The sequence below is a fragment of the Cervus elaphus genome, chromosome 23 (assembly GCF_910594005.1).
Source record: "Cervus elaphus chromosome 23, mCerEla1.1, whole genome shotgun sequence".
Lineage (NCBI taxonomy): Eukaryota > Metazoa > Chordata > Mammalia > Artiodactyla > Cervidae > Cervus > Cervus elaphus.
In genome coordinates, this window is record NC_057837.1 from 58,551,248 (window position 1) to 58,573,775 (window position 22,528).

Below are 22,528 nucleotides of genomic sequence, written 5' to 3' on the forward strand. Positions count from 1 at the left end.
TCACAACGCCTGATCTTGCTGCAAGGAAGGATGGAAAGGTATGACACTGGCTTCTGGCCCACGCAGTAAGAGGGAAAGTGTGTTGGAAGTGTTCATTGGGTAACCACATTCAAACATTAATGATCTAAGTTGTTTATCTCTCCCTCTTTGTTTTTTCTATGTGGTGTATAGTTGGATTTACACAGGTTATTTGCACATGATTTGACTCAACTCTGCCCTAGGCACAGAAAAATTGGAACCCTAAACTGGTTGCTTCCCAAGTGGCACAGCGGTCAGAAATCTGCCTGCCAATGCAGGAGACTCAAGAGATAGGGATTCAATCCCTGGGTCAGGAAGATCCCCTGGAGAAAGAAATGGCAACCACTCCAGTATTCTTGCCTCAAAAATTCCACGGACAGAGGAACTTGGCAGGCTATAGTCCATAGGGTCACAAAGAGTCAGACACGACTGAGCACACACTCAATATATTGCTTCCATATTTAACAAACTGGTTGCAAAGTCTCCATATAGTGTGCCACAGTGAATATATACAGAAAGTGGGTTGCATGTTGGCATTAATTCAACCAGACCCTCTGTAGCCTTTGGAGAGACCAGTTTCTCTTTAAACTCAAACCTGTAAGTAGGTGCACCACTCTCCCTGACTTTGAAGACTCTGTGGGATTCTGGCCAGCAGCCGATTGTTTGCTAAAAATAAAAACTACTTTATCACCATCTCCTTAGACTAGTAGCAAAGGTCTTGAAAGTGATCTGAGATGGTCAGCATCATTGTCCCCTGGAAGGAAGCAGAGGCCAGGTAGGGTTTGGGCTGAGTTCTGCTTGTGGGATAGGAGGCTTCTATCTCCCTCTGGGAAGAGGATGAGCAGATCAAGATACTTAAGACATTTTAAGAATCTGTCTGTGTCATTGTTTATGAGCTGAGGGTGGAGAGCTGCTTGGACCCAAGGCCTGCCCATCCTGGTCGAAACCCTGTTTGTATCCTGAAAGCCTGTAAGAACTATTTCCAGTAAGTGGGTTCTGGGCACATGGGTTACTTCTGCTTGTTTCCAAGAGAGATGGAAATGAGAGACCTCTGGTTGGAAGAGACGATCAGGGGGAAAGGATGTAGAGATATTTTCAGAAATTGTTTCTGGGCAGTGTGTGTTTGCTGTGAATAACATTATATGTTACAGAATTCTTTGGTTGCAGACAAAAAATATATCTTCAAACTAGTTTAAGGAGAGTAAAAAGAAAATCGATGCGTGCCTAAGACTTGAGATGACTGATGCTGAAGGTGAAGCTCCAATACTTTGACCATCTGATGCAAAGAGCTGACTCACTAGAAAAGACCTTGATGCTGGAAAAGATTGAGGGCAGGAGGAGAAGGGGGAGACAGAGAATGAGATGGCTCGATAACATCACCGAGGCAATGAACATGAGATTGAGCAAGCTCTGGGAGACAGTGAAGGACAGGGAAGCCTGGTGTGCTGCAGTCCATGGGGTTCCAAAGAGTCAGACTTAGTGACTGAACAATAAGACTTTGGAAAGGACGTAACAGCAACAGGTTCTTAGAGAGTCCAGGGGTTATTCACTCTATGTCCATCATCTCTGCACTGAATAGCTTCCCTGTGACCTCTCTGCCTCACTGTATTCCTCTGGTACCCTGTCTACTGGGAGAAAGATGCCACCCACACCAACTTGTATTTATGGCTCTCTGGCTAGCCACATATTTGCCTTACCAGCTTCCCTAGTGGGTTGGAATGGCCATGAGATGCTGGTCTAACCAATGAGATACAAGAGGAAATCTTCTGGGAGTAGAAAAGGGTGGGAGGTGGTTTTAAAAAATATGTTGCTTCCTGGTGAGTGACAGATAAACAAAGAGAGCACTCTATCCTTATTTTCCTTTTCTTACCTTGAATGTGGTCCTGTAAAGATGGGATGTTTGGAGCCATGGCAGCCATCTTGTGGCCCTTAGGCAACAAGCCTAAGGACATCAACATGCAGACAATGGCAGGGCAAAAAGATAGAAGAAACTTGAGTTCCTGAGGATTCAATTGAGCTACTGCACCCAACTAAAATTCCTGGTTAGGGACTCTTAGACAGCTTGAATTACATGTTCACTCATGAATCAGTCGGGTCTAGAAGGTAGACCATGCTAGATAAATAAAGTTTCTGAGAATTAGCCTTTGGCCCTTTGTGGCCGGATTGGGGAGTTGGAGGCGTGTATACTATCCAATTATTGCTTAGTCATAAAATTAATAATAATCTTAGTAGCTAACATTTGTCAATGGTGCTAAGCACCCTTTATCCTCTTGGCCTATATTGCTTATTTAATTCCCATAAGAGCCATTTCAGGTGGGGGCTATGACTATCCCCCCTATTTTGGAGACTAGAAAACTGAGCACAGAGAAGCATCAGCTGGCCCAGAAAGTGTATTTGAATTTAGGAGTCCAGTTACTTAATCTTGATCCTGAGCTGCACCTCAGGCTTCGAGGATGGGTTTAGAACAAGTGAATAAACAGCTTTCCTGTCGTAGGGTCACAGATTAGGGCAGTAGGATGCCACACAAGCATTTCCCAATTATTTGCTTTGGTAAAATCTTCCATTTCTTTGACTATTGATGCTTCTGAAACCAAGAAGTCTTAAAATTGATGAAGGTGGGGGCTTCCCTGGTGGTCCAGTGGCTGAGACTCCATGTTTCCAATGCAGGGAGCCTAGATTCAATCCCTGGTCAGGAAACTAGATTCCACATGCTGCAACTAAGAGTTCAAATGCCACAACTAAAGATCCTGAGCTGCAACTAAGACTTGGCACAGCCAAATAAAAAAAAATTGATAAACATGTTAGTATCTTTTCCCCAAAGAGTTGGTATGAAATTAATCACACATCTTAAATTAGGGGAACTATGGTGACAAATATTTCTTGAGTAGAACTGGAGATGGATATAGCCAGCTGATACATATTATTAACAAAATTTTATTGAAGTGTAACATGTGTACTGCTGCTGCTGCTGCTAAGTCGCTTCAGTCGTGTCCGACCCTGTGCGACCCCATAGACGGCAGCCCACCAGGCTCCGCGGTCCCTGGGATTCTCCAGGCAAGAGTACTGGAGTGGGTCGCCATTGCCTTCTCCAGTGCATGAAAGTGAAAAGTGAAAGGGAAGTCGCTCAGTCATGTCTGACTCTTTGCGACCCCATGGACTGCAGCCTACCAGGCTCCTCCGTCCATGGGATTTTCCAGGCAAAAGTAGTGGAGTGGGGTGCCATTGCCTTCTCCAAACATGTGTACAGAAGTGCACAAATCTAGAAGAGTTAGGAATTTTCACAAAGTGAGACACTTTCAGACACTCCGGTTTCTGAGTACCAATGCCCAGATGCAAGAAACAGAACGTGACTAGCTGCCAGAAGCCCTGTGGCACCCTCACTCATGGGCAGCTGCTGTCCTATGCTCTAGTGCCATAGACTAGTTTTGCCTGTTTTAAATCTTTATCCATTTGATTGCACAGTAGTCAGTCTTGTCTGACTTTTTGTGATCCCATAGACTGTAACCCGTCAGGCTCCTGTGTCCGTGGGACTGGAGTGGGTTGCCATTCCCTTCTCCAGGGGATCTTCCTGACCCAGGGATCAAACCCAGATCTCCTGCATTGCAGGCAGATTCTTTACCCTCTGAGCCACCAGGGAAGCCCTGTCATACTTCTTAAATCCTATTAATCATTCCCAATGAGTTGGAAAGATAACCCCTATTCAGACCTGATTCCTGTAAACTGGACACTCACATTGGAAATCTGTTTGCAGTTACATTCAACAGAGGACTCACACTGTAATTTCAGAACCATTGTTTGGTTTGATCTCTGATTCTCCCTCACTTACCAGAAATAGTTTCAAGGGACAGCAATGCAGTTTTTAGGATGTTTTGATAGTTCAGCTTGGGAAGGCAAGTTTAGTTTGTTAAAATGTGAGCATGAAATGAATGGTCTTTTTTTTTTTTTTAAGATTTTAAAAAATGTGAACCATTTTTAAAGTCGTTATTGAATTTGTTACAATATTGTTTCTGTTTTTTATGTTTTGGTTTTCTGGCCATAAGGCATGTGGGAACTTAGCTCCCTGACCAGGGATCGAACCCATAACCCCTACACGGGAAGGTGAAGTCTTAACCACTGGACCCCCAGGGAAGTCCTCTGAATGAGGGTTTTGGTTTGCTGGTTCCTGCCAGACTCCGCCTGCTGGTCCCCTGGACTGGCTTCTGCACGTCTCTTGATTGTGCTATTTGCAGAAATGGAAGCCGATGCCTCGATAATGAGAGTTTTGCTCCAAGTATGTGGGGTTTTAGAGAAGACTCTTATTTTGAAAGGGAGATGGGAGCCCAGCATGAAGGAAACGCAGAACAATCTCTTCCTTAGCTGCACCTGCACTGCTCAGGCCTAATGAGTTTAGGTTGATGGAACCCAGACCTCAGGAAGGATTATAAATTCTCATTTGATTTGATTTGCCTCTAAAATACCTTAAACCAGCTGTGCCTGCCCAGCTGACCCAGGAGTCTCTGGCTGCTTTGGGGGAAGGTCTGGGCAGGCACCCTCCTGTCCTGGGGGAGGGGGGCGCGGGCTCCCGTGGTTCCTCTCCCGCCCCAGCCGCTCCTGGGGCCTGCTCTAGTCTGGCATGTGTCCCTGCCGTGTCCCGTGATTGCTGGTCTCTGTCTCCTTGCATTCTCACCACGGCCCCATAACTGGGGGCCTCTTTGTGTCCCCATCTTATTGAAGGGGAAGCTAAGCCTCCTGGAGATGGGTTTGCAGGTCCCAAGTCACTGCTGGCAGAACCCAAGTCTGAACCCAAGCTGTCAGGCCCCATCTCAGCCCCAATTCTCTGCTGCTTCTCCAGCTGAGCAAGGCCACGAGGGGCTTTTCTGCCCTCCTAAGGGAGCCCAGCTTTCCTGGTGGCTTAGTGGTAAAGAGTCTGCCTGCCAATGCAGGAGACACAGGAGACACGGGTTCAATCCCTGGGTGGGAAAGATCCCCTGGAGAAGGAAACAGCAACCCACTCCACTATTCTTGTCTGGGAAATCGCATAGACAGAGGAGCCTGGCAGGCTACAGTCCCTGGTGTTGCAAAGAGTCAAACATGACTGAGCGACTGAGGTCGCATGCACGCAAGGGAGCCCAAGGGGAAAATTTCCAAAGATTGTTCACTAAAAGGACTTCCCTGGTGGTCCAGTGGCTAAGACTCTATGCTCCCAATGCAGGGGACCCGGGTTTAATCCCTGGTCAGGAAACTGGAACCCACATGCTACAACTAAAGATCAAAGATCTTGTGTGCTGCAACTAAGATCCAGCACAGCAAATAAATATTTTTTTTAAAAAACTTGTTCACTAAGATACTTGAGAACTTGCCAAGTGTCAGACAAGTGAGTGTGGTGGTTGGAACAGCGGAGAACAACAAGATAGTCACAGTTAACATCGTTCAAGACTTTCCTATGCGCCGAGGACTCCTCAGGCGATCTCTATTCTAGAGGTTCTCAAAGTGGGTTCCTTGGACCGGCACCATCAGCATCTCCTGAGAGCCTGTTAGAAATGCAGGCTCTCAAAAAAAAAAAAAAAAAGAAATGCAGGTTCTCGGGCCCCACCCCAGATCTCCCATGTTCGAAAGACTGGGAGTCAGTCCAGCAGTCTGTGTTTTAACAAGCTCCCCGGTGTTTCTGGAACACACTGAAGCTTGAGGATCCGTGGTCTGTTTTAATCCTGTGCCAACCTAGTGAAGTCAGGGTTACTCTTCTCGTCCTTGCATTTGACCGATGAAGAGTAACTTGCCCAAGTGCTCCATGGGTGACAGAGCCTGGATTCAAACCCCATCCTGGCTCCACGTTCAAGCCTCGTACGCCCTGTGCCTTCTCCCAGGTCTTACTCTAGGAATCAAAAGCTAGAAGACAGTTAATAAACAGGTCAACAGGCCAATCAATCACAAACGCAGAGCATGAATTCCTAGGAGGGAAATGAACAGGATGGGAGGGGAGGAGGTGTTCAGGGAGGGTGAATGGCCCGCTCAGTGGAGGGGAGGGGATCTCGGTGCCGTGCCCCTGCCCCCGTGCCCCTGCCCCGTGCCCTGAACTTGGTGGGTCTGATGATTATCCAGCCTCAAGTCACTCACCAAGTGACAAGCTCCCAGGTGGCCCTGTGACTGGGGCAGGGTTATCATGCCTGTTTTTCAGACAGAACTGAGATCCTGGGACCCATCTGTGTCCACTCCAGGCCTCTCCCACAGCTGTGGAATTAAGTTCACTCGTGCATGTGTGCTAAGTTGCCTCAGTCATATTTGACTCTTTGCGAGTCTATGGACTGTAGCCCTCCAGGCTCTGCTGTCCATGGGATTCTCCAGGCAAAAATGTTGAAGTGGGTTGCCATGCCCTTCTCCAGGGGAATCTTCCTGACCCAATAATGGAACCCTTGTCTCTTGCATCTTCTGCATTGCAGGCGGATTCTTTACTGCTGAGCCATGGGGGAAGCCCAAGTTCTCCCTACTTCCATGCAATCTCTCACCCTGGGAACTTTCTGAGGAGCAACCTCTGGTGTATCTCTGAGAACATGTATTTGACCCTTATTAGTGATAAGCTCTATATTGTCATGCTGCTATCAGAAGCCAGCTCATTGATGCCACAGAGCCATGCTATCCAATTGAAAGTTCCACCATGATTGAACTTTTCTGTATCTGCTGTCCAGTATGGGTGCCCCTGGGCACACGGGGCTGTTTCAATTTAAACCAATTACTCTGAAAGAAATGTAAACACTGCCACACCAGCCACATTGCAAGTGCCCAGTATATACATGTCATTAGTGGCTACCATACTGAACAGTGAAGGTGTAGAATTCAAGTTTAGGTTGAACCACATATAGGTCAAAATTGATAGAAATTTCCCAACTCTTTATGGTACAACCTAATAGAAGTGAAGATTTTCCTGGTGGCTCAGAGGGTAAAGACTGCGTGCAATGTGGGAGACCTGGGTTCAGTCCCCTGGTTGGGAAGATCCCCTGGAGAAGGGAATGGCAACCCACTCCAGTATTCTTGCCTGGAGAACTCCATGGAGAGTGGAGCCTGGTGGGCTACAGTCCATGGGGTTGCAAAGAGTGGGACAAGACTGAGTAACTGACACACACACACACACAACAGAAGTGAAAGGGAACTTCAGAACAATTAAATCCTTTCCTTTGTTACAGAGGGAAGAACTGAGACCCACTGAGCCTGAGGTTCCACCTAGACAGATGAGAGCCCAGTTGGGACTGAAACCAAGATTTCATGAGGCTTGTGTGTCTGTTAGCTCCGAGATTCTCAACTCCGTCTGGTTGGCAGTTGGGGCTGGACCATCCCCTGTAGTTCAGAGGATGTTTAGCAATGTCCCTGGCCACTACCTTCAGCTGCCAGTAGCACACACTCCCTAAATTGTTACAGGGGATGAATGGGGGGAAGAAGGCAGGCATTCATTGCCCAATAGCCCTCGGGGAGGGTAAGGGTAAGACAAAATTGCCCCAGGCTGAGAATCACTAGTTTAGTCGAAATAGTAACTAGTTTCCATTCTTTCCCTTCATTTTCAATTAGACAAGGATGGAGAGGGAGTGGAGACCTAGAGATCCCTGAGGGTGGGTTCTCCCCTGGGGAGATGGGGTACTCATGGGGGAAGGGTGTCTGCCTTAGTTTACAGTGGAAAGGTCGATGGAAGCTTATAGCCCTTTTTTCTCTGCAGCTCTACCAGCGTCTGGGGCTTTTTAGGCAAACAACTGGCTTCAGCCCTAGAGATAATTAAACCCATCTTTTCTCCTTCTCTCCACCCCATCCCCTAAACCCTTTGGTCCATTCAATTCACAATGATAACATTGTTTGAGCAACAGTGCACACATGTTGACACCGGAGTGTTTAATCTTGCGGTACAGTAATTCCCTGCCCCACCCCCACCCCACATCTGTGCGGCTGCCACGCTTATGACAAAAAGCCTGGCCGCCAGTGGGCTCGCCTCCGCGCCCCCCGTCCTGGGATGCAGCCCCCGGCATCTAACAAGGAGGCAGTGTCTCTGAAGACCCTCTCGGAGCGCCCGGCGCTGGGGCTCCAGGTGGTCCTATTGGCAGCCAAAGCATTTGGTGGAAAGTTCGAGAGTTGAAGAGGCGGTTCAGGGGAGACAATGCTGCTTGTGTGCCCTCTGCCAGGCGGGGCCCACCCCCTGATTTGGGGGGCTGGGGAGGGATGATGGGGAGACGGGTTAATGCTACCCTACCTTCAAGCTGTCAGCCTCCCTTGGGGTGACTCTGGCATGAGTGAGATTTACAAAGAGGGACCTGAGCAGGATGCAGTCTTCACTCTGAATTTAGCTTTTAAGGAGATTACTGTTGTGATCATGTCATGTGTGTTGAGAGCTTGAAGTATACTTCAGGGAGGTCTTTTTTCTTAATTTTAATTTTTTGGTCATACTGTGCAGCATGAAGGATCTCAGTTTCCCAACCAAAGATCGAACCTGCGCCCCCTGCAACGGAAGCTCAGATTCTTAACCACTGGACTGCCAGGGGAGTCCCAGGGGTGTCTTTTTTTTTTTTATCGTCTCCACGGCTAAGAGGGTGGCAGTGGTTCCTGGCATGAGGGAGAGAGTGTGGCTGAGTGGGGAAGTATTCAGACCAGCTGTGTGGCCATAGGCAAGCAACGTTACCACTCTGAGCCTCAGTGTCCTCATCTATAAAATGGACACGATGCATGTGCTTACTTCTGAGCAGGGGTTTTATAAGAATTTGAGGAAATGTGTATGTGTGACATGTGATGCATTCAGGCCAGTGGTAGGGCTTTTATACTGGTGACCATCTACCTCCCATCATTAAGACAGCTACTATCAAAACAGATCATCAGAAAATAAGTGTTGGTGAGAAAATGTGGAAAAATTAGAACCCTTGTGTGTTGTTGGTGCCTGCAAGAGTGCTCAATCACTGAGTTGTGTCCTACTCTGCGACCCGTAGACTGTAGCCCACTAGGCTGCTCCGTCCATGGGATTCCTCAGGCAAGAATACTGGAATGGGTTGCCATTTCCTCTTCTGGGGGGATCTTCCTGACTCAGGGATCGAACTGATGTCTCCTATATCTCCTGTGTTGCAGATGGATTCTTTACTGCTGAGCCACGGGGGAAGCCCTGCCTTTTTACCATGATTAAAAATAAAAATTTAAAAATGATGACTCTTACCTAGCTTGGGGTTTGGGTGGGTGTCAGAGTTACAATCCAAGTGATTTTTTATCAGTTTCTCTCCTCTAGCAGGTCATCAGGGCTCTCTCCCTCATATTGGGCAGTCAAGAAATTCTTGTAGAATGAATACAGTGGGGGGTGGGGGCGGCGAGGAGACATCAAAATATTTTTGTGGCAGTGTTTATCCTTTTAGACTTTTATGTGATATTGCTTTTCACTGTGTTTAGGACCCTCTCCTCTCTTCTTGTGTAAGAGCAACAGAGTGTATCAATGCTCATGTTATTAAGAGAGCATTCTCCTATAATGTTCGTTGCTATGCCTGTTCACTCCTGTAGAGCTCCCGATTTATGGTATGCCTCTGGCGGCTTTTTCAAGCTCCTTAATCTTGCCGTGTATATCTTGGAATGAATGAAGAGCCATCATCAAATTTCACATCCTTGAAGCTGTAGAGCCGTAAATCCCTGGTGACAGCAGCATTGGTAACATCAGCTCCAGTGAAGCTGGCATGTGCCAGAGTCTTTGGAATGGATCACATCCCCCTAGGACAGGAAGGAGATGGGGTTGAAAGCATCAGAGTGAAATCGGGTTCGGGGGTAGGGATACTGGGCCAGGGGATCCTAAGCCGTCAGGGGTCTTTGAAAACTCAGCTCTAGTTTCTGGTTATATTGTGGACTTTGGTTCTGCTGGCTCTCAGAGCCTTTTGAAAGGGCTTCAAGGGTCTGCCCCCAGCCCATAACTGGAGCTCTGTGGTCCAGACTGAGCTCCTGCGCGAGGAACAGACTTCTGATGCTGGACTTGCAGTTTTTACTTGGAAAGTATCCCTTTGCTTGTACAGTTCTGGGTCCCCTCTCATAGATGAGTGGCATCTTAGGGAACAGTGAGAGGATCGCATAGTCCGGAAAGTTAACTAAGCTTTTTCTAAAAACCATAAAGTTTTTGGAAGGAGCAGCTGGGCCATTAACTTGATTACTACTGTTTATCAAGTCTTCCTAGCCCTGGCGGGGAGAGCTGCTCAAGGAGGGAATGGAGGCAGCCTTGTATGGGCGGACTGTACCCCCCACCCCAAACCCGCTCCATGATGTAAATGTCTCTCATGTGCAGCTGGCCACAGTCTTTTTGCCTTTTCCGCATGGCTGTCTTGACCATGACCATTGCCTGGGGTCTCTGAGCAGCTGATGACCAAATCCTGTGAATGGTCACCCTGCCCCTGTTATCTGAGTCTGGCCACAGGCTGGTCATCTTATCTTGCCTATCTCTAGTCCTGCTTCTTTCTCTGGACTGAGTTCTTCCCATAGCTGTGTTCTCCATCTCTCATGCAATAAGTGGTCTGAGGCCACTACATTTTTCTCTTGTGTGTGCCTTTCTCCCACAAAATGTGATCCATAAAAGCAATTCAGTAGTCCCCAAATGGACTCTCAAACCTCCAGTCAACTTTCCCACTTGGATTTCCTGCAGGTCACCTCGAGTTTAACCTGTCTGCCTCCCCAGGCGTTTTCTTCCTTCGTGCTTCACCTGTGGGGTTCTTCCTCCCGGTTACATCCACTGCTGGCATTACCGGCCACCAGGCACTCCAGGCTAGCACTCGACGGCCCTTCTCCATGCCCCTTTCTTCAAAATGCTTACCTTTGACCAATCTTTGATTTCTGTGCATTCCCAGTCCTGCTTCAAGGTGTTTACCCCATAGAACTGTGTTCACCAAAAAGCAAGAAGATTCATCCTGGCTCCAACTGTGTTGGTCCCAAAGTGTAAACTACCCAGATGCTTATAGAAAAGTCAGCTGTGGCCTGTCCATACAGTGACATCCAGTACAGCAGCTGAATGAGTGACTTGCTGCTCCATGCAGCCACAAAGCAGGTGGGGTCACACACGGTTGATTGAAGGACACAGATGCAGGTGGGGAAGCCCCAAGTGGGCAAAGTGAGTCTGTGCTGTCAGGTGTTTGCATGGCGGTCACCTTTGGGGACAAGTGAGGGTCTGGTATTAGGGAGGGGCCCTGCGGGGGTGTCTTTGGTGCTAGTCGGTCGTAAATGTGCTGTGTTGTGCTCTGGGGGCATTTGCATTGAGAAAATTCACAGAACTTCATGAACACTTAGGGCCTGTGTGCTTTACTGCGTGTATGCTACTTTTAAAAATTGTTGACTAAGACTAGCAGGGAATTACATGAAGATCAATATATTGAATGGAGTAGACGCATGGAGCCCTACTAGGCGTCAGGCTGTGCGGGACAGTGGGGGTTCAGGACCGAGACAGTTACTGGCCCTGGCCCCAGAGCTGGTCGGGGGGTCAGCTTGTGCTTGTACATTATCCACGTCTGAGGAAAGCAGCTTTCACAGCGGATGGCCACCTGGACACCCCCACTATTACTTGGACATGTTTCTTGCCCGTCCATTTCCAGCTGTGTATATAATTGGGCAGGTTTTGCGGGTGGCTCAGATGGTAAAGAATCTGCCTGCAATGCAGGAGACCCTGGCTGGATCCCTGGGTCGGGAAGATCCCCTGGAGGAGAAAATGGCAACCCACTCCAGTATTCTTGCCTGGAGAATCCCATGGACAGAGGAGTCTGGGGAGCTCCAGTCCATGGGGTCACAAAGAGTTGGACATGACTGAGTGACTAAAGCTATACTATATATAATTGGGCTTGGTTGTTTTTGCTCAGAACTGCCTTGGTTGCAAAGGACAGCCACCTGACTCTAATTAATTTACAAGGGTCCTGTTGGAAGGATCTTCATGGGCTCACAAATTAGAAGGACTGAAACCCTGAACTTCAGGAAGCGTGGGGACCACCAGGCCAGGGAATTGAACCTGGAAGACATCCCCCTCAATTCTGAGCTCTGTCCTCCCCATCCAGAATCTTCTTTCTCACAAACCAGCTTTCTCTGTGGGGCAGTGTTGATGAGTGTCTGCCCAGGACATTGCATCCTTAGAGTTCAAGGCAGAGAAAACAAACAGGACTCTTTCCCACCAGGTACCAGTAAATAAAAGAAATCCTGTGTTTGGCCCAGTGAAGGGCTCGTTCTCTCCCGTCCCCCAACTCTGGAGAAGGGGGTCATGGGACAAGATGGCGGCTCCCTTGGGAGCATGTGGCTTGATTGGAAGAGCCATGATGAGGCTCTCCAAGAGAAAGAGATGGTGTGGATGTGGCACCTTCCGGTGATATCACAGTGAGTTGTGTCCCGGCATGAAATGATCCTCTAGGGAGCAGGAGAAATACTGTATCTTCTATATTTTTTCTCATGTGTATAAGGATGTCTACACATCCTATCCCTTCTTCAGTGGATCTTCCTGACCCAGGGATTGAACCAGGGTCTCCTGCATTGCAGGCGGATTCTTTACCAACTGAACTATGAGGAAAGTCCCATAAGGATGCATGGTATCTGTTTATCTTTGTGTATTATTATGTATTGACGATGCATATTGTATTGGTGTGCTTATGTATTGACGATGTATTGGTGTGCTTGGTCACTCAGTTGTGTCTGACTTTTTGTGACCCCATGGATTGTAGCCCGCCAGGCTCCTCTGTCCATGGGATTCTCCAGGCAAGAATACTGGAGTGGGTTGCCATGCCCTCCTCCAGGGGATCTTCTCGATCCAGGGATCAAACCCAGGTCTCCCACATTGCAGATGGATTCTTTAGAGCCAACAGGGAAGCCCATAGTATGTGTATATCAGGGTGTGCATACCCCTAATTTTTAGCATGTTAAATATTGTTCTATTCTGAATACTTCCACTTAGGTACCTTGTAAATGTTTGCTGCCCTCTGCAAGTCAGCAACATGAGCTGCATTTGGTTATCATAATCCACTTGTGCAGAGGACACTAATTTAGCGAGGGGCACACTTGTATGTTTTGTGTGACTGTAAATGGGAGGAGAAACCCCAGATGCTAAGAGGTGGTACCCCAGATGCTGAGAGGAGGCACCTCAGATGCTGAGAGGAGGCACCCCAGATGCTGAGATGAGGCATCCCAGATGCTGAGAGGAGGAACCCCAGATGCTGAAAGGAAGCAAGACACTCCTGAGTGACGCCTGGGGATCAGGCTTGACCTGAATGTGGGGCAGAGGTCTTGGCTGACATGGCAGAGGATCGAGAGAGGAGACACCCAGCTGAAGGGCCTCCTTTTCTTCTACCCTTTATTGACACCCACCAGCTCAGAATTTCCTCTTCCAGGGCCAATTTTGGGGTAATTATTTCAGGCTTTTATCAAAGGACAGTATAATTAATTGGCTTTGGGGACCATCATGAGGCTGGTTACTGTCAGGATGGTTTTTCCATAATCCACTTTTTTTGGATTTATCTTTTGGTCTCAGGGATTTGGATCCTTTTAATCTTTTGAAGGTGAAAGTTCTATATTCACGTGTGTGAGCTCTCTGAGTCAGTGGTGTTTTGGAATACAAGGGGCTGTGGGAGAAAAAAAAAACTGGATTCCTAGGTTCTGCGTTTCCTTAGGTAGCTTTTCTCAATGGACTCAGGGACATATCAACTCTGGACATTTATTTTAACTCAAGTCTTGGGTCATCAACTACAGTGATTTAACAGCAGAGTGTGAAGACACAATTTCCTCCCTAAAAGTACGATTTTCTCCCTAATAGTTTCTCCCGCCCTAACAGTTTAGTGGTGACTGTTAAACTGTCTTGATCCCTGAGGTTGATATTGTGTCGATTTCACACTGTGGAGTGGTTTCTATATAAAATGGAAAGCTTGAGAAGATAATATTTGGGATTTGGTTTGAACTTTGAATTAGTCACTGCTCTTCTTTTAAGAAATGACTATTCTGACTTTGATAAATCACCAGATTCTGTGGGTTTCAGGAAGAATAGAATAATGTTCATGCCTCTCATTATCTTAAAATAATTCATGAAAGAAATTCTCTTAGAAAGTCATCCCAAGGATCCTAAAGAAGTTTAGTTGGACAATTTATTCATTTATCTTTTTAAAAAAGAAGGCTTATAACCCTGGTATCTTAACTGTCTTAGCAGTTAAAATACATTTTGTTTTGAACATTAAAAAAGTATATATACCTGCTGCAGCAAACTGTATTTGTGATTCTACGTCTATGTTTTCTTACTTCATTGCCTGTGACTTTAGTGATTGTACCTGTGTTAATATAATGCTTATTCAAACATTTCTTTTCCATTTGATCTATTGTAATTTTTTTCAAATAACGCTATCCTAACTGAACCATGTAAATACTTGCATGCACATTTTATTTCTTTTATGGTGATTGTTTCTCTCAAAGCTCATTTGAGAGGCTCTGTAACTACGACAAATGCAGTTATTTTCCATTTGCCTGGCTCTGTCCTAAATGCCGCCTCCTGTGATCTTCCCTATGAGAAAAGGCCAGTGTTAACCCTGGAGGAAGGGGTACACACAGTGGTCAAGTAACTTGGCTAAGATCTCAATAGGCACAACTAATATTTGGACTCAGGCCACCTGGCTCCTGGGAGTATAAAGGTTAAGAGTGTGGGTTTCAGAGTTCAGCTACTCACCTAACTTGTGAACTTGGGCAAGTTACCTGGCCTCCTTGAGCCTCAGTTTCCTCATCTGTACAATGGGGCTAAATCCTGCCTCCATGTTCTATCATGTGATGGCCAAGAGTGCTCAGTGTGAGACCCATCACAGAGCACACGATGGGCAAACATATATTATTGTACTTCTGGTTTCTTCAGCTGTCTTCATTTGAAAACTGGGGGTCCACACCCCCATTCTCAGCTTGGCCTGGCCTGGAACAGGCAGTCATCACTGGGGGTTGCCGGTTATGGGCAGGTCTCTATCAAGCATAGGCATGATGCTTGGACTCTGAGCTGGAGAGTGAAACCCAGTCACTAATGAGCTCTTGGTGCCCATGTGTGTTTCCTTCCCTTCCCAGTGGAACATGACAAAGAGTTCTTCCACCCGCGCTACCACCACCGGGAGTTCCGGTTTGATCTCTCCAAGATCCCAGAAGGGGAGGCCGTGACTGCAGCTGAGTTCCGCATTTACAAGGACTACATCCGGGAACACTTCCACAATGAGACATTCCGGATCAGTGTCTACCAGGTGTTGCAAGAGCACTTGGGCAGGTGGGTACCATCCCGGGGCCTGGGCGGGGTCCTGAGCTCCTCCTGAGAGGAGGCACGGGCTGTCGTGGCTACTTCCCATGTTATTCTTGCTGTTGTTCAATCGCTCAGTTGTGTCTGACTCTTTGCGACTCCATGGCCTGCAGCACATCAGGCTTCTCTGTCCTTTACTATCTCCTGGAGATTGCTCAAACTCATATCCGTTGAGTTGGTGATGCCATCCAACCATCTTGTCCTCTCTTGCCCCCTTCTCCTCCTGCCCTTAGCATCAAGGTCTTTTCTAATGAGTCGACTCTTCACATCAGGTGGCCAAAGTATTAGAGCTTCAGCATCAGTTCTTCCAATGAATATTCAGGATTGATTTCCTTTAGGATTGACTGGGGGAGCACCAACCACATGCCAGGCTATGTATCTTTTTTAGAGAAAGTGTATGGTGTAGGTTGGGCATCCCTGGTAGCTCAGTGGTAAAGAATCCACCTGCCAATGCAGGAGACATGGGTTCAGTCTGTGGGTCAGGAAGATCCCCTGGAGAAGTAAATGGCAACCCACTCCAGTGTTCTTGCCTGGGAAATCCCATGGACAGAGGAGCCTGGCGGGCTACAGTCTACGGGATTACAAAGAATCAGACACGACTTAGTGACTAAACAATAACAATGGTGTATGTCGCCATTTCTTAAAACTATCACCATCAGCAGGTTGCATTAGGAATAGGGACAGCCAGGGGAGCCTGGGGTTGTGTGGCCCCCTACGGATATTTATGGATCGTCTGGGTCAGTGTGTCTTTAGGGGGATGAAGAAGAGGAAGAAGCATTTTTGACAGTCTGCCTATCTCCCACGCATCACTGAAACCCAACACGTGATGTAAGGCCACCAATGAAAGTGGCTGTTTGTAATGAAATGTTTAGGGGATAAAAATCCACAAATGAAAAATAAACAGGCAGAGAACTCTTAGCCTTCCAAGAATCTTGAGGTCAGGAACCGGAAGCTTCTGTTGAAAGACTTTAATTTCTTGAGACCTTTTAGTTTTGTTTCAAAGTCCTCCAAGGGGTGAGAAGGCTAAGAGAATGAGCTGGAACATTCCCCTAACAGGGACATTCTGAAGTCCGGAGGTGGACGCGACCTAGGTTGTGCTACCCAGTGGCTGAGTGTTTGGACATCTTGGGATGTCAGACCTCTCCCTCCCTACCACTCATCATAACTAATGGAAGGAAGACAGTGTGGGTGCCTCCCTTCTGCTGGACTGTCCTGGCCTCTTCAGTGGGAAAGGGAACCTGTTAGCACATTTGACTTGGCAAGCATTCTCACTTGGGGGGTCACCTTAAATACTAGAAAGCCAAGTTTTTCTTGAGTGTTTCCTGTGTTTTGCCTTAGTTAACTGTCTCTGACCCCAGTTTCTTGAGTTCTTTCAAATCAGCAAGTATATTTGTGCATTTAAATATTTTTACAAATGGTATCTCATCATGTAGTGTCTCCTGCACCTACATCTATCACTAAACCTTGATGATCTTGACCGTGAAACTTGTCAATCCTTCCACACCACTACCCAGGGGTATCCTTGTTCTTATCATCACCATGCATCTCCCATCGTGCAGGTTGTGCTAGAAGGTATTTAGCCAATTGCCTGTGCGCACATGCTGAGCTCTCAATTTTAATGAATTATAAACAGCGTGGCCTGTGTGGCCGACACTTGCCTATCAGTCAGATACAGTTCTAGAAACAGAATTGTGGGGTCGAGGGCCCACATGTCAGTAACTCTGATAGATTTGGCTGAACTGTTCTCTTTGGAGGTTATGTCAGTTTATACTCCCACCAGCCACACAGAGGAAGCCTGTGGCACTGTGGACTCCTGAACATGGTCTTATCAAACCGTTCTGATCTTTGTCAGTCTGTTTGATGGGTGGCAAATGGCATCTCAGTGTGGACTCTATCTGCATTTTATCCCCACTTGTCTGCACTTTCCTGTACTGCCTCCCTGCTGGAGAGGATGACAGACCCTTCCAGCAGGGAGGGAATGTGGGTGTGGTTCCAGGCAGGCAGCGACAGCCTTGGCAGTCACCTCCAAACCTTGCTGAAGGCCCTCAGAGGCCCCAGTTAACCCTGGCAGGCCGGACCCCAGCTCCCAGACCCAATTACAACAAGAAGCATTGAGTTCATTCCCCAAGGGTGACATATGTTTGCTCTGTACTCTCACAAAGCCTCTGGGGCTCTTGAACAAGAGCATATGTTTGACCTTTTTTTTTTTTTTTTAATGAAGGCTGATGTACTGGGGCAAGGCAGGTACCCAGAGGCTATTGGTTAGTGGCATTCTATCAGTCCATTTGTGCAAACCTCGAGCCCAGCTCATGCTCTGGGCTTTCTGGCAGGCTCCCCAAACCTGCCTCAGAAACCTCCATCAAGAGGTTTAACCTCAGGAATGTGGCTGCCCCAACTGGGTTTGGCTGAGCAGGACTGAAAGGGTTGATTGGTGTCGCCTGGGTGGCTCTTCCTCCAAGATCTACAGGCAGGAATGTGCTCCCCCTCCCTGGCCGGGTCTTTGGGGTCAGCTGGGATGCTGCTGATGTGGGTGGAGCTTGTTTCAGGACTGGAGCGCCCTCAGGCACTGCCCCTGACGTGAGGAGCACCCCAACTAGCACCCCAAGCACCTGCGGTGCTTGCTCCCTCCGGTCCACGTGCTGGGAAGAGCAGCAGAGACTCAGTGATGGTGAGACGGGGAGGGTGGGCACGAGCTTCCCCCGCAGGACACAGAGGCCACTGCATTTGGAGAGATCCATGGGAGCCCACCCACTCGCTTATTCAACCACCGCTATTAAACCACTGGGATAAACCAGCCCAGCTCATGGGGGCAGGGACCTACCTTGTCTCAAAGCTGGGCAATTTTTTATTTTCGATTTTTTTTTTTTTAATGTGGATGGTGATATTTTTTTTTAAGTCTTTATTGAACTTGTTACAATATTGCTTCTGTTTTATGTTTTGTTTTGTTTGGGCCATGAGTCATGTGGGATCTTAAGTCCCAGAGCAGGGACTGAACTGTCACCCTCTGCATTGGAAGGCAAAGTCTTACCCACTGGACCACCAGGGAAGTCCCTGTCGGGCATTTTTAAATGCCCTCACAAAGTGCCACACATGGGGTGGCCGGGAACAATAGAAATGTGCTCTCTCACAGAGCTGGGGGCCGGAAGTCTGAACTCCGGGTGGCAGCAGGGCCGTGCTCCCCCTAACATCTGCAGGAACGGATCCTTCCTTCCTCTTCCAGCTTCTGGAAGAGGCTGGCCATTGACTGCGTCCCTGGCTCTCAGCCGCGCTGCTCTGGTCTTGCCTCTGTTGTCACATGGCTCTGCGTGCCCTCTGTGTGCCTCTCCCTCTCTGATAAAGAGACCAGTCATATTGGCTGAGGGGCTGCCCTGCTTCAGCATGGCTTCATTACTTACCTAATTACATTTATAAAGACCCTAATTCCAAAGAAGGCCCCAATCAGAGGTCCCCGCAGTAGGACTGGTGTGTATGTTTGTAGGAGATACAGTTCCATCCGTAATGGGGTGAAGAAGATGGGCATTCAGCAAGTTAGCAAATAAGTAGACCCACTGGCCTGATAAGACGATTAGTGTTCCTAGACGGCTTGTTGAGCTGGGGATGTTTGAATGACTAGAAGGATCTGAAATGGGGTGAGGAAAGGGTGTCTTAGGGAACTGTAGGGGCCACTGTCCTGAGGTGGAGACAAGCAAGCGTGGGTTGTTGGAAGGACAGAAGGGAGGCAATGATGCCAGGATGGGGCGGGCCACCAGGTCCTCGCTTAGATGAAACACAAGCCTTTGGCTTCCACAGTGGTTGCTGGCAGCTCCTCGTCTTTCTGCCTGTGTCAACCTGCTGTCTTCGTGGGCACCTGGTTCTGTCGTAGTTTGAAGTGGCCACCTCCTCACCCCTGCCTGAGATCTGTGGGGTTAATCCGGAGGCCCAGGAAAGAGAGAAGGCCTGAGTTCCTGTGGTTGGAAAAGGAATGGGCAGGACAGCTGTCAGTGACTCGGTGGCCAGCGTGGCAGGTCATCTTGATGAGCAGCTTAGCCATAGGCCATCTCTGGGGATGCTCAGCCCAGCGCTGGGTTCCTGCCTCAGAGGCCTTTGGACTTTGCTGGGAGACCGAGTTCCCTATCAGCAAGTGTTTGAGCACCTGCTATGTGTTGGGCACTGGTGGATGTGACCGGACCCCAGTCCCTGCCCCTCAAGGAGGTGACATTCAGACAGAGGAGGCAACATAGGATGATGCAGCAGATACAAAGTATAATGTAAAGCATGGAGTGGAAAGAGGCAGCCAGTGGGCAGGAGGGGCTGCTTGCTTTGGACTTCCAAACTTGTTATCCATAGTACTTGAAAGAAAGAAGCAAGGCCCTCATTCTCCAAAAGATAAAAGGTTAAAAATTGTTTTCCAAAAAAATTATTGATTTTTTTTCTGAGTGGGTTTTGTTTTTGAATCCAGAATCAAAACAATTCTATGACCTAATTCCCCAGGTGGGAAAGCCCAGCTCTTTAAAGTATAGATTTGGGACTTCCCTGGCAGTCCAGTGGTTAAGACTGTGCTTCCACTGCAGGCAGCATGGGTTCCAGCCCTGATTGGGGAACTAAGATCCTGCATGCTGCAAGGCATGGCCAAACAAACAAACAAAAACTAAAAACAACAACCAGAGTATAGATTCAAATCCTGACACTCTGTATCAGCGTGGCCTTGGGAAGTAGTAACCCCTCAGAGGCTCAGCTTCCTCCTCTGTACAATGGGGATGATAACTGAACCTACCTCCCAGGGTTGTGGTGAGGATAAAGGGAGCTGACAAATTTACTCTGAACATAGTAAGGTAAGTGCTCAGTGAAGGTTTAACAGATATTAGAAGCATCACCATCACTGTCACCATCCTCACCACCATCGCCACTACCACCCTCACCACCTTCACCACTACCATCCTCACGACCATCACCATCCTCCCCACCCTCATCATCTTCACCATCAACACCACTACCATCATCACCACCATCGCCACCATCACCATCCTCACCACCTTCATAATCCTCACCATCACCACTACCATCCTCACCACCATCACCATCCTCACCACCCTCATCATCTTCACCATCACCACTACCATCATCACCACCATCACCATCCTCACCATCCTCACCACCTTCATAATCCTCACCACCATCACCACTACCATCCTCACCACCGTCACCACCATCACCACCACTACCATCCTCACCACCATCACCATCATCACCACTACCACCCTCACCACCATCACCACTACCATCCTCACCACCCTCACCATCATCACCACCACTACCATCCTCACCACCATCATCACTACCGTCATCACCTTCATTGCCGGGAATGCAGAGACCTGCTTAGGAAAGCGAAGGACTCCGGGTTTTGGGGGTGGGACTGCCTTTTTCCTCTATGCTAAATCCCTTAACTCTGCAGTATCCGATGGGGATGAAGGCCTGAGCTTGCTTGGAGGTGGAGCCCTCGTTTGCTTTTCCCCAACCTGGGTCGTGCATCCTCTTCAAGCTGAAGGCCTTTGACTGATCTGACCCTGAGAGAAGCCCTGTTCCCGCTGCCCGCCGCCTCACGGTGTAGCTGCCTGCTCCCTCTGCTAAGGGAGTCGTGGCCTCCCTGACACAGACCGCCCAGCTGCGCAGAGCTTGGAGCTGGGACATCTGGCGAGGCTCTGCCTGAGCTCCAGGAAAGCCCTCGGGGTGCTGGGGATTAGCCGGCTTTGGGTCGGCCTCAGCATCTCTCCCCCTGTGGCAGCCACTTTCCACAGAGTCCTCTTGATCTCTTGGAATCCAGATTAAATTCCGATAATGAGCCGAGCTGGAGGCCTTCCATGGCCCTCGGGCTCAGCTTGCAGCTGGAGAAGCATGTTGGGGCCGCCCTTGGCCTGCTGTAGGGGGAGTGGGGGCAGAGAAGCAGGTCTGGGGAAGGTGGCCTTGGCTTCAGTGGCCTTGCTGGGGAAGAGGTGTGGCGGGAGGTGCTAAGGGATTAGAGTCTTGCCCTCCTTTTCTGAACCCTGGACCAGGGGCTGGGCAGTGGGGCTCGGCTTTCAGGAGCTGGTCCCACTTCTCTCCCTTTTGGCTCTAGCTTTGGTTCCAACTCAGGGTGAAGGTGTTGGTCCCGAAAGCTCACGGGTTTCATTTGTGGAACTTGGACGTTTTCCAGCCTCCCCCGTCCCCTCCCCTCCCCTCTCCTTGTGGGTCCACACTTTGTCCCTGCAGCACTGCCCCACCTGTAGGAGATGCAGCTGGCCAGTGAGACACCATGGGGGCAGCCGGCCAGCAGAATCCCCTCATGGGGACTCCGTCACTGCCAAAGTCAAGATGAAACTGGCAGCTGGATAAAAAACGTCCCTCGGTGTGTCTCAGGGACTTTGGCTGCCAGGAGGGTGACCTCAGAGGGACATGGTTAAAATGCAGGTTCCAAGTCAGATGGCTGGGGTGCGGCCTGAGCTTCTGTGTGTCTGACAAGCTCCCAGGGGAAGCGATGCACAGAACTGGGAGAGGAACTGCTGGGGGAGAGGACGTCCCACTGTTTGGGGGGTGGGGGTGGGCGGAACACTGCAGTCTCCATGCCCCGGGGCAGCCCCAGGGCGCTGGGTCATCAGACCCTTCCCAAGTCTGTCCTGTCAGGACTTGGTAAGGAGACTGCTTCTTATCTGACTTCAGTCACTGTGAGCAGTGGACAGAGGGACACGGTCGCATTGCAGGGCACTTCACCTTCATTGAGGACCTTGGAGATGACCCCGCAGAGACTTGATATCCCCATTTCCCAGGTGTAGCGACTGGCTTAGAGAGGGGAGGTTATTTACCTGAGACCCCACAGCTCCAACAGGGCAGACCTGGGACTCAGCCTCAGGTCTCTTGGATTCCAGGGCTCGCGTTCTTGGTCACAGCAGCACCCTGGAGGAAAGAAGCTCAAACAGGGTGACTCCAAGTTCCCGGCTATGGTCCTGACCCTTGGCTGTTCATTAGAATCACCTGCATAACCAGGCCTCCCAGGCGGCAGTGGTAAAGAATCCACCTACCGATGCAGGTGACGCAGGTTCGATCCCTGGGTCAGGCAGATCCCCTGGAGGAGGAAATGGCAACTCAATCCAGTATTTTTGCCTGGAAAATTGCATGGAGAGAGGAGCCCTGTTCATGGGGGTCGCGAAGTATGTGCATACTCAGTCATGTGCTGAGTATGCACAATAGCAATAGCCGTAACCTGACTCTGGCTACAGTGGGGTTTGGGGTGCAGCTGGGCGTCAGGATTTTTTAAAT

General features: G+C 48.9%; 1 protein-coding gene across 1 annotated transcript in view; it reads left to right on the top strand.

The window, feature by feature from the left end:
- BMP7 (bone morphogenetic protein 7) overlaps positions 1-22,528 on the top strand; it is an 85,564-nt gene that overhangs the window by 18,622 nt on the left and 44,414 nt on the right. Inside the window, exon 2 of the mRNA XM_043884643.1 lies at positions 15,037-15,229. Within this exon, the coding sequence (XP_043740578.1) occupies positions 15,037-15,229 (193 nt within the window). The remainder of the gene's footprint in view (positions 1-15,036; positions 15,230-22,528) is intronic.